The 13,012-nt window shown below is 35.5% G+C and overlaps 2 protein-coding genes across 3 annotated transcripts in view; both read left to right on the top strand.

Moving 5' to 3' along the window:
• LOC140754561 (uncharacterized) overlaps positions 1–7,256 on the top strand; it is a 43,094-nt gene extending 35,838 nt beyond the window's left edge. Inside the window, exons 4-5 of the mRNA XM_073089604.1 lie at positions 6,179–6,886; positions 7,209–7,256. Coding sequence (XP_072945705.1) covers positions 6,179–6,886; positions 7,209–7,256 — 756 coding nt within the window. The remainder of the gene's footprint in view (positions 1–6,178; positions 6,887–7,208) is intronic.
• The window catches only part of LOC140754277 (uncharacterized), a 182,520-nt gene that overhangs the window by 147,192 nt on the left and 22,316 nt on the right, over positions 1–13,012 (top strand). The gene's annotated exons all lie outside the window — the stretch shown is intronic.

Raw genomic sequence — 13,012 nt, 5'->3', positions numbered from 1 at the left:
CAGTAGTGGGACATTAATGGATTAATGATGATGCCTACCTATTAATAATTTTATATCCGATGCATACGGCATACCCCAATAATGATAACTAACCAATGTATGAAAAACGTAATTAAATTAATAAGCCAGCTATTTGACATTAATTATAGGATAAATGGCCGCCAATTTACGATAGGAAGAATATAAAGATACGTGCATGCACGGTAACTTGAAATAATTACCTGTTAAGTATTACAGATAAAATATATTTCGATTAATAGACAATGAATGAAGATATGGTAGTATTATATTACAGCTGAGTCCTTCGAGGCAGTAACACTTTGGTGATCGACCGAAGTTTTTTTTACACTATTGTAACAGGAAATAATCGCTTATGGACATCTGTAACCAACAAGAAAGAACTAGAACAGACTGGATAATGAGGGATTGGGACCTGTAGCCGACCACAAATGTTGGTATAACGCTTGTAGATCGACTCCCGGGGCACCACCCCCACACTTATTTTTGACCAATAGCAGTAGTGTTAAGCGTTTCTGTGTTCCTGTTTCAAGGATGCTGTAAGGAAGACGTTCTTATCCGAGGCATTCCATCTTAGTCCTCAGAGGTAGCGTCTATGGTCGACTTTAAGTAGGACTCTTAATTCGTTTGCTATTTCTATAATATGTATACATAAAAAACGCACCTGAAGACTAAATAGCCCACCTATTTAGTCTTCAGCAGTGGTACCTCCCCAGACAAAAATATATATAAAATAAAATGATACTAATTTAAAAAAACCTTGTACCTCATTCCCTTTCAATTAGGTCATTTTGGTCATTACTCGTTAGTAGGTGTAAATTCGCACGCATTGCATTGTGTAGATTGTAGCCTAGACCTTATTTTTTGCGTTCACACACTTCATATAAATTGAGATAAAATTTTAGTATCTAACGTAATCATCATCATCAACCCATTACTGTCCCACTGCTGGGCACGGGTCTCCTCTCATAATGAGAAGGATTAGGCCATAGTCCACCGCGCTGGCCAAGTGCGTATTGATAGACTTCACATACCCTTAAGATATTTTTTTTTTTTTTTTTTTTTTATAAATCTCTCAGGTATGCAGGTTTCCTCGCGATGTTTTCCTTCACCGTTTAAGCAAGTGATAATTAATTTCTAATACGCACATTAATTTGAAAATCAGAGGTGCGTGCCCTGGGTTTTTTGAACCTCGGACCCCTCGATCGAGAGGCCGCGTTTCTTAACCACTAGGCTATCGCTGCTATCTAACGTAATGCTCGCACGTAATTAATATCATTGTATGAATTTTCTGTCATTAAAAATTTTGCAATAAAATTTTCACGGTAATGGCAAAAATCTAAAATTTTATGTCGTTTTCGTCAACCCGTTGCCAGGCATAGGTCTCTTCTTAGTATAAGAAGGACATGACCATGGACCAACACGCTAACAAAGTGGTAGACTTTACATACCTTTGAGGTCTCTTTTTTTGTAAATTTGATGTCACATTGCATCAATTGCTCTCTCGTCTTTACCATTAACAGGGAAAATTAACCTACAATTTAGAAAATTGAAGGCAAAATAAATTTATATTAAAGATATTTTTAGGCAAGCTTTTAGAAACGTCATTTTTTCGTATTTTTCTCAAAAAACCGTTTTCATACTTATAATTGGCCAGCCATCTTGGGACGTCCGTAGTATTTCGTTTAGAATTTGTAACGAAACTGAACTAATCATATACCTATCCACTAAGACTAAAAATAAATACTTTTTTCTTATATTCTCATACCAAACCTTAGCTTATCTAAGCAGTTTTTCGATTCTCCTAATTAGTTAAATAGTACTTATATGTAAGTAAACATAATGTAGGTATGTTCTGTGCAGGTGTCATCGACGCCAATGTATCAATTATGTACACTATTTATGGCTCTCAGCTGTCCTCGATACATTTTTATTGGCTGTTTCAGTATCGATAGTGTACAAAAACTGATCGGAAATAAACAGACAGATAATGAATAAAATCTTAATTATGTCTCTTTGTTAAAATATATATTTACAAATATAAATATTTTAGATAAAAGTTACAACTTCTTTCGGTCGACCAATCGTCGACTCCGCCGACACCACCGCCCTATCTATTTCTGCCTAATAACAGCAGTGTTAAGCTCTGCTGTTCTGGTTTCACGGGTGTGGTGAGAAAGACATACTTTTCCAAGGCGTTCCAGCTTAGTCCTCACGGATAACCGATCTCAGAAAGGAATCTAATTTGTATTATTGTACGTTGTTCATGAGCGGTGAAAGCTGCTTTCATCAACATTATAAAAAAACTATAAGTATAAATATTGTAAGGTGACAGATCTCGTTATACCGTATTTGTATCAAAGTGTCGGTACTCATTTGACCATCCGGTGGTGGATGTTGTGTAAGTTAAATCTAGATTACGTTTACGTTGCATAATCAGATCATTAAAATGGTGTTACCGCGACATAATTAAGTGGAATAGCGTTTAGTGTGAAAGTAATTTTTCTTAGGCAGGTCTTTTACCTTTTTTAAAAGATTCAAATAGGAAAGAAGTATGCAGTCCACCTGGTTGTAAATGGTCACTGTCGCCCATGAAGATCCGCCGTGCGCCGTGCTGATCGTATACCCGTTGCTATTTCTAAGGACTCATCATCATCATCAACTCATTACTGTCTCACTACTGGGCACGGGTCTCCTCTCAGAATGAGAAGGATTAGGCCATAGGCCACCGCGCTGGCCAAGTGCGTATCGGTAGACTTACACATACATTTGAGATGTTTTTATAAATCTCTTAGGTATGCAGGTTTCCTTACGATGTTTTCCTTCACCGTTTAGCAAGTGATAATTAAATTCTAATTCGCACATAACTTTGAAAATTCAGAGGTGCCTGGGATTTCAACCCCGGACCCCTCGATCGTGGGGCCGAGTTTTTTAACCACTAGGCTATCACTACTTTTTCATAAAAACATTTATTCTAAAGCCTAAGTATGAACGGTCTAGTTAATAAAATCCATTTCTAGTTTTTGTACGCACGCTGTTCCTTATATCGTAATGATGACTTCAGTTACTATAATTACAGCAATATAATATTAGAATTAACTTCCTGATGTTGATTAGATGAGAAATATATTGCATTATACTTTTATACTTTTTTACACTACAGGTCAAATATATTATTCTTCGTACGATAATTCGTATACTATAATTTCTTACTTCTAAACAAAATTATTTTTACAGGAACAAGTGATATAAAAAGGATTTTTTATATAAATGTGTAATTTTGAAAGTTCTTCTTGTACAACAGAAAAAAAGTTTCATAAAAAATCTAAAACATATATATTTTTGCAGGCTTTTTTGTAAAAAAAGGAAGTTTCAAAAATGTTCATGCTTGCCATAAATATGACGGTATCGTTCGTTGGCTTTAAAAATAGTTTTGGATTCAAGGCATTTATTCACTTTTAGAAATAAAATAAAAAAAAACTTGTTATACACGTACAATTTTTATCAATGAAAAACATTTTTAAGATCTAGATATTGCAAGGTTTGATCCAAACTTAAATACATATTAACTTCACAAATTAAATGTAATCTTGCAATTAAAATCATTCCTTACAAGGCTAGTTGTAACCAATAAAACAGCATCGTTGAAAAATCAAACCTAAAGGCCTGGTCACACAGAACGCGTATTCTGGCGCCGCGTGTGTGATAGTCATGTGAAGTCATATGTGTGAAGTTATTCTACGATTGTTTCGTGAAACCTGTTAGTCAATTGGGTTATTACAGTCAATATCGCAATTAGGGTATTATCGGCGGTCTTTTTGAGGATAGGTTTGTAGGGTCAGCAAAAAGATGACCAGAATTTTTAAATAATTTTAAGTGATTTTTTGGTCAATTTATTTATCTATTGCGGTTGACAAGATACATAATCAAGTGCAGTAACTAGGACAAAACTTTTTAAACCTTATAAGTATAAGTAGTGAGGTTCTAAACGGTTCTAGGCGGAGCCTAGTCCTGTCGGGTACTTAATTCACCAACCACCTCGCTCTAAAATCTACATAAAACAATTTCATATTCTTTTTGTGTATGACTTGAACAATGAACATATAAAGGTGGTAGGGTCCTCTGTTGTTCCACTCCGGCAGCACCGCCACACCTATTTCTACCTAATAACAGCAGTATTAAGCACTGTTATTAAGCATTCCAGGATAGTCCTCAGAGGTATCAGGTAGGAATCTAGTCTTGTCTGGGATTTATTGCAGATATCTACTGCAATCAGCGCCGCAATCGTTGAATAAAGAATAATGAAGACCGTTATCGAAATTCACCAAATTTGTCTGTCTTCAAATTACTTGTTACCTCACCGTAATACGATAAAACCAATTTAAAGGATACCTATAAATTCTACTCATTAAAAGTTACATATTGAACTTAATAAAATGAATTTAAATTTATTATGCCGTAAATGTACGATATAATTTGGGGTATACAATTATGTTTTGCTGACCGTACAATGAAATCGGGTATTAATTTATAGACTGGGCGGCGTTTTTTTATTTAATTTCGCACATTGAACTCACTTTTTTATACTTTGTATACTTAACAATTTGCTATAGATTGCAATACTGGAAGCGCATGCTTGTAATTACATATTGTGTCGATCAAGACTTTATTGTGCCACTACTGGTTTCACAGCAGTGAAAGCCTGATGTTTGAAACTCGGCCTCTCAATCAAGTGGTCCGTGGTTCGTATCCCAGGCCTCCGATTTTTCAGTTATTAGAAATTAATTATCACTCACCATAACAATGAAGGAAAGCACCGCGTATAAGCCTTTTAAGTACTTTAGATATCTTTAAAAATATTCTCAAAAGGTACGAGTATGTTAAGATTACCAAACCCTACTTAGCCACTATGGTGGAATAATGCCTTCCTATTTTGTAACGAGACCCGTGCCCAGCAGTGCGACACAAATGAGTTGATGATGATGCTGTGTTCAAACATCAAAAAGCAATGTTAAGGTATTAGTCACCATAAATAATGCATGCTTTTTTTTCTTATTTTCAAGTTGAAAAAGAAACTGGAATTCCATTTGGTGGTAAATCGTAATTTCCGCTCATACCTAAAAATAATTCAAAATAAACGAACTAAATATATTATTTAAGTGCACCTTATATTTGTTTTCATACTCTATTGTAGGCTGCTTGGCCTTTAATTTTGTAGAGTTCTTAATAGGTCCTTAAAGAGAATGCTCTACATCTGTCGTTCAAAAATGCCTCAAAATAAATTAGGTATGTTAAGTGAAAAGGACTAAAGGTCAATTTGAGACAGATGATCAGAAAACAAGTTTGTAGAATGTCTAAAGTTAAAGAAATAGGTAGATGTAGATATACAGGGTTACTGATAATTCGATACATTCCCTTGGAGGGGTAAAAGTAGAGCTCATTTGCAATAGGTTTTGTCATTAAGTACCCTAGCCGATAGTGATTTGTTTTTGAGATATTCAAGTTTTTGTGTTTTTACTCGTATTTCTAAGTACCGATTTCAGGCAAAAAATAAAATGCTCCTAAGTGAATGTCCTATTTTGATCCTATTTTTTGCATAATCTTATACCTAACATCGCAACACTTCCTTAAAATGACAATACGCTGTAGTAGTACCCTTAAACTTTACGTTATGGAGGTCAATTTGCTAGAGTTATTATTATTAGTATTTGCGGTACTTAGAAATAAAAACACAAAAACTTGAATATCTCAAAAACAAATCACTATCGGCTAGGGTACTTAATGACAAAACCTATTGCAAATGAGCTCTACTTTTACCCCTCCAAGGGAATGTATCGAATTATCAGTAACCCTGTATAAATAAGACAATAGATATGATATAGGAGATTTTGTTGTCTGATGCGATACGCGTCGGTTTATGACGTAAATGAACATTAAACGTAAATAAACTATATAAATAAGAAAAAACATCGGAAAATTCGCCCACTAAGGGAATAAACGATGACAACACGACAGAATTGTAATAATTGTAGCACGAATATAGAGAAGAACTGGTAAAAATAAAAACAAAGAAAAACAAAAAAAATCAAAAAAGACTATATTGACAGAAGAAACTATTTAATTAATATGTATACGAATATGAGTCGTCCCAATTCCTAAGGGCAAACCTGGATCAGATATTCACGGTTATAGACCTGTGGCTGTACTGTCGACGGCGGCAAAGGTTTTTGAGTCCGCCATTCAGCGCAGCGTGCAGGCACAAGTGCGAGCACAACTATCGGACGCACAACATGGATTTAGCCCGGGGCGTAGCACTGCAACTAATCTTCTCAGCTTTATGGCGCAAGTCGTCCCTTCCATAGATTCTGGTAAGCAAGTGGATGTAGCTTACTTGGATTTCAGGAAAGCTTTCGATACAGTCGATAATGACGTTTTATTAAGAAAGCTTGCAAAATTCGGCTGTACGCCGCATCTCTTAAATTTTTTTGCCAACTATATGAGGGATAGACAACAATATGTTGATGTTAATGGTTTCCTATCTGAGCCATACTACACCAGGTCAGGGGTGAGCCAGGGCAGCAATTTGGGGCCTCTCGAGTTTATAATAATGATTAACGATTTGCCAGAAGTCGTTCAACATGGCACATGTTTGTTATTTGCGGACGACCTTAAATTGCTGCTCGAGGTTAAAGAAAGAAGGGACTGTGAACGACTACAAGACGACATAAATCGGATAACAGAGTGGAGCCGTGAAAACAAGCTCTATTTTAATATCTCCAAATGCTCGGTGATATCCTTTACTCGCGCACGCGCCGGCCTGCCTTACGAGTATCGTATGGGCTCCGAGCCGCTACAGAGAGTAACACAGGTACGTGATCTTGGCGTTACCATTACCCGTGAAGTTAGGTTTCGCGAACACATTATTAATGTTTGTAAGAAGGCGTACCGAAACCTAGGATTTGTTTTGAGGCAGTCGCGAGGCATGACTAACGTTACCGCAATCAAGGTGTTATATGATTCACTGATCAGGAGTCATCTGGAACACAGTGCAGTCATATGGGCCCCTTATGAAGCAAAATATGTAACAATGTTGGAGCGAGTTCAAAATAAATTTGCGAGGCATCTGTACAATAAATTATACGGTGTATATCCATACTACCCGTTAATGTACCCCACATTGTTCGTGTTAGGAATGGTGGGCTACAATCAACTCAGAGTACGCCGAGAGTTCGCACTAATCGCGTATTTAGTCAAATTGTTGCGCGGTGTAGCTCATAATCCGGAGGTACTGTGTCGCCTGGAGCTCTGTGCTCCAGAGGACTATGTGTGTAGACGCCGGCGCCCGCCTCTGCTGGCCGTGCCGACAGCCAGGACCGAGCTATTGGCTAAGTCACCTCTCACTCGAGCACTCTGTACACTCAACCAGGCGCATGAACAACTTGACGTATTTTCATGCAACTTGAGTGAATTCGCAATAGTTGTGCTTCATATAATATGTTTAATGAAGTAGGAATGTAGGTAAGAATTTAGTTAAATATTTAAAATAAGGCCTCTCTATCGTATTGGGTGTTTAGCCTGTAAGGATAGATGTAATGGTGTTTTGAGAATAAATAAATAAATAAGTACGAAAAATTATTTAGGGAACTTATATCGATAATGATTTTGACAAAACGTAGGGGTCACTATATATATTCAATACGCAGAAAATCCAGGTTTGAACCCTGGTCAGGGAATCTCAGAGATAAATTTTAATTTAATCTCTACCTCAGGACACACCTTCAGGACACAACAGGTAGGATAGGACGGAAATCCAAATTTATTTGATGTTTCTCTGACTAGTGATTGAACCCAGAACCCCTACCCCTGTATATAGCAGCGACTTAATAGTGATTACAAAAAGCAGTGACAGCCTAGTGGTTAAGAGACGCGGCCTCTCGATCGAGGGGTCCGAGGTTCGAATCCCAGGCTCGCACCTCTGATTTTCAAATTTATGTGCGTATTAGAAATTAATTATCACTTGCTAAACGGTGAAGGAAAACATCGTGAGGAAACCTGCATACCTGAGAGATATATAAAAAAAAATCTTAAAGGTATGTGAAGTCTACCAATACGCACTTGGCCAGCGCGGTGGACTATGGCCTAATCCTTCTCATTCTGAGAGGAGACCCGTGCCCAGTAGTGGGACAGTAATGGGTTGTTGATGACAAAAACTCTAGTCGGTATTATTTTTCTGAGTCATATTATAATCAGAGTGCAATCATATGGCTACCATGATTCTCCAATTATGAGCAATTCCACCTGTATTAACAGACGTAATTACTTACCTGACCTTTATACTATATTACTACAGAAATAAACAAACATATTAAGAATGCGTACTCATAGAAAAATAATATAGACATCTATAAGCTACGAGTTTTTGCCCGCGACTTCGTTTGCGTGAAAAATATTATTTTTACATATATCTAGCTGGCCCGGCAAACGTTGTGTTGCCATATAAATAAAAAAAATGTTAAGTGTGAACAAGCCTTATCACTTAGGGGTATAAAAATAGATAGTAGCCGATTCTTACACCTACTGAATACGCATATAAAATTTGGTGAAAATCGGTAAAGCCGTTTCGGAGGAGTACACTAACTAACAGTGTGACACGAGAATTTTATATATAAGATATATAATATTAGAGTAGCAGATGAGCATGCAGTTCACCTAATGGTAAGTGCCTACTGCCGCCCATGGACATGTGTAATCAACCCCAGATAAGATCAGAGTTTTACCCGAGGTCAATCACAGATGCACCGCTACATCCGAGGTCTAAGCTTGAATGCTTTGAATAAGTAAGTCTTCCTTACCACACCCTTCAAAGCACAATACAACAGCGCTTAACACTGCAATTAGTAGGCAGAAATAGGTGTGGTAGTAGTGCCTCCGGAAGATCCACTGAGAGTTCTTTTAAAATTGTCATTGTATAAGGTTACTACAAGCATACATTGTAACTTAAAAAAAGTCTCATTAAAACTTTTATCGCATATTTTACCGACTTACTTATTAATAACCAATCTATCCAATGTTTTTCCTATCAAAGATCGTCTTTTGTCAACTGCCTGATAGTAATTGTGAAATTTTATAACAATAGTATTACTAAATCTACCAACAAAATCGGATACTTTTATGGCGTTAGTAAACTTGCTACATATTTTTAAAACGTCCAATCTGTGAAAGCCACGATCAATATCTTGGCTAGCCGCCCGAATCGATACCAGTAGCACGCGACCATGTCTGCAATGGCGTACAAAAATATAAAGCTTCGAAATATATATCGTAGAGTATGTAGAGTCAATGTACATGATGTAGAGCTAAAGTAAAGCTGTTAGTAGAACGTATTTTATTTGAAGCTCATATCGGGATTTTGGCGGTTTTTAAAATACAATAGACTCTATGGATGATTTACTTATTTTAATAAGATTAACTAAATCTAAAATTTTGAAGGTAGAACCCCTTTTCGTTCGACTCCGGCGGCACCACCGCCACACCTATTGCTACCTAATAACACGAGTGTTAGGCGCTACTGTGTTCTGTTTCGAAGGGTGTGGTAAAGGAGACATACTTTTCCGAGGCATTCCAGCTTAGACCTTAAGGGTAGCGGTGCATTTGTGGCCGACCTCTGTTAGTAATATCTAATCCTATCTGGGGTTGATTATAGTTGATTGTAGTATGTTCATGGGGCAGTAACTACTTACCATCAGGTGCACTGCATGCTCGTCTGCTACTCTTATATTATGAAAAAATATATCCTTCAAAGTATACATAATGTTTCACCCCTAGAACCTTAGCATGTTATATAAATGTACAGTACCAGTAGCCGACAGAATCAATACTACCCGCACGCAACCATACCTGCAATGCCGTATGGGGACTAAAACTACTAACCACTTTAGTACATAGTTATAAAACTATAATTTTAGAGCTAGGAAATTGAAATAGCTATAACAGATATAGATATAGTTCACCTGATGGTAAATGGTGACCATGGGCATATAGAGTCAAGCCCAGATAGAATTAGAGTTCTACCTGAGCTTACAGTTGCGGCACTAGCGTAAGAACTAAATTGGAACGTTTCGTGTGTTCTGCCTGATCACACTTTGAAACCGGTGAAGGTGGTAGAACCCTTTGTGGTTCGTCTCCGGCGGCACCACTGTCACACCTATTACTGCCTACAACTGCAGTGTTCATCGCTGTTGTATTTCGGTTGTGGTAAAAGAGACATACTTATCCGAAACGTTCCCACTAAGTCCGTAAAGGTCCGAACGTATCTGTGACCGACGTCCAGTAGAGTTCTTATATTATCTGGGATTAATAATAGATATACATATTATACATGCCCAGTAGTAGCCATTCACCTTCAGGTGGACTGTATGTATGTTGTTTTATATTTCGAAAATGCTAACACTTTCCGTTCCTTAGCAGTGACGTCACGCTACAATGAACTTAATTAAAAGGGTGGTGATCACCCCTTGGGAAAATATAACGGCTCCATAGCTAGCAATACCGTTTATTAAGTTTACTACTTAAACAAACATAATTATGAGTATTATTTCAATAAATATTATAAGTTATAATCTACAGGATAAATTATAAAGAGGGATTATAAGAGGGAGGGATAAATCTAATATTATAAAGAGGAAAACTTTGTTTGTTTGTTTGGTTGTAATGAATAGGCTCAAAAACTACTGGACCGATTTTAAAAATTCTTTCACCATTCGAAAGCTACATTATCCACGAGTAACATAGGCTATATTTTATACGAAATATATTTGATAAATAGATTTTGAGGCGGTACAAAGTTTGCCGGGTCAGCTAGTAAATAATATAGAGTACCGTTTTTAAAATCAGTACATATAGTTTTATTTATTTATTGACCTGGTTTATTATTTTATTATATAATAGTTATTTTATTATGCAATCATAGTTAATTATTATTTTTATAGGTACTCTGGAGTAACACTATATTATAATAAAAATTGCAAAAATATTATTATAACAAAAATATGAACTTAAATATTATAGTCGAGTACACGACACATATCTGTATGACATGTAGAATCTCAATATGACATATTTTATGCTTACCATTTTATTTCATTACTTTTCATAAAATCTGTTAAATTAATTTTGAGGATTATCGACATATTACTTTAACTACTCGTAGTTGTAACTATTGATCTCAATTTCTCATGGTTTTGTAATTAACGATTCAAGCATTGTATTTTATGACTTTTAACTTCGAAAACTAATACTACGCTTAAAAAACTATATTAAGCGTTTTCATGTCAAAAAATCTATAAGTCCATTCTAAAAGTGTCATTCTCATCTTATAAAATTCTTTCCTGTTATCTTCATAGATTAGTAAAGATTACTCACTCCTAACAAGAAAATGTACCCAGTTTTGAGAATTGAAATACTTGCGTAAAAAAGTTTTGCCACGTCTCCGTGCTAAAATATCCCTAAAATATTTTAAATAATTATTTATTTATTATGTAAATTACGCAGTATTAGTTATTTATTCGTAAATTTTCTCTAAAAATGTTTTTATTTGTCTAGAATTCAAAAAAAGAACTTACGATAATAAACCGTTTGTGGCTTCATTTAATTTCAAGGCGGCGAAGTATCTTTACTAATCTATGGTTATCTTATTAATCACTTTTAAAATTAATTCTAATAAGGTAGTACATACAAGCTGTAAAAACAAATTAGGGTGGTTCACATGAAATCCTTTTACGTTAAGGACAATAGGGCTCTGGCCTAGTTAGAGGCCATAAACCCACCCCTCTTGAGTTCGCCAAGGGAACGCCTATATTTATATTTTACTGTGATTTTAACACGCGATCCGCGCCTTACCGTCGCCTCATGATATACACTTTAGTATAATGATTGTAACTTCAGTATAATGACTATAGAATAATATGTATCGATGTCTGGATATATGTGTGGGTTAATGGTTTTTTTGTTTGTGTGTTAATGGAAAGTGTAAGTGATAAGAATCTGTGTAGATTACGTTTTAATAATTTTGGTAATATTCATGGTTTCAATGTGGAAGGGTGTTGAATTCCAATTTTTAATGTACAAAATTAAGATTGAAGGGGTGTGCAATCCAAATCTAATTAACGTGAAGTTGTACCATACATATACTGGAACAAACTCTAAATAATAAAAAAAATAATTCAAAAAGTACTATTCAGCTTTTTTATATAAGAACTCTACGTCAGTTTCAAGTTGGTTGATCTCGTACTACAAAGATGAGATGTTCTGATTTCCATTATAATACATTTCATTATTCATTGTTCATAACAAATAAATAAATAAAATCTTTACTTTTAGAACCCCTTCTAATTTTTTTCCTGTGTTATTCCTACAGAATAGGTAGATGCGCTTAACACTGCTGTTATGAGCCAAAATTCTTATTTGTTATTTCTAAACGTTGTTGTTATATCTACTTTAGTAGCTCTAGTAATGCTTTAGTTATAATACAATTTATTTGAATATAATTTTGTTAAACATAATATAATTATAATACTTTTTACCAGAAATGGTTCAAATATAAAATCAGCCCTAATGGACTTTTTTAATCAAATAAGCCGCCGTAAACATGTCCACTTTCAACCCCTTTCCCCGAAGTTAATTTCATTGGTAGTTAATTGGAATTTCATTTGTGTTATGGATTTTTCCGTTACTTTACTATGCAAATTATAGGGGGAAATGGGTGGTTTGATCGATTCGTGTACTTTCCGATGTTGTGCGCTATCTTTTTATGGTTTGCTGTTAATGTTTTAGATAGTTTGTAGTCGATATGGACATGAGAATCTTTGAAAATGGAAATAACAAAAAAAATGCTTTCTGTTCTCATAGCATTTAAATTTCGACGTAAAATGGGTGTCCTGAGCCCACACATAAATAAGTACAGAAACTTAGATAGAACATTTGCATGACCGATAAC

This window comes from Epargyreus clarus, unplaced genomic scaffold (genome assembly GCF_041222505.1).
Source record: "Epargyreus clarus isolate Ecla_fem2 unplaced genomic scaffold, WU_Ecla_fem_2.2 ptg000029l, whole genome shotgun sequence".
Lineage (NCBI taxonomy): Eukaryota > Metazoa > Arthropoda > Insecta > Lepidoptera > Hesperiidae > Epargyreus > Epargyreus clarus.
This window is presented reverse-complemented; position numbering and strand designations above follow the sequence as displayed.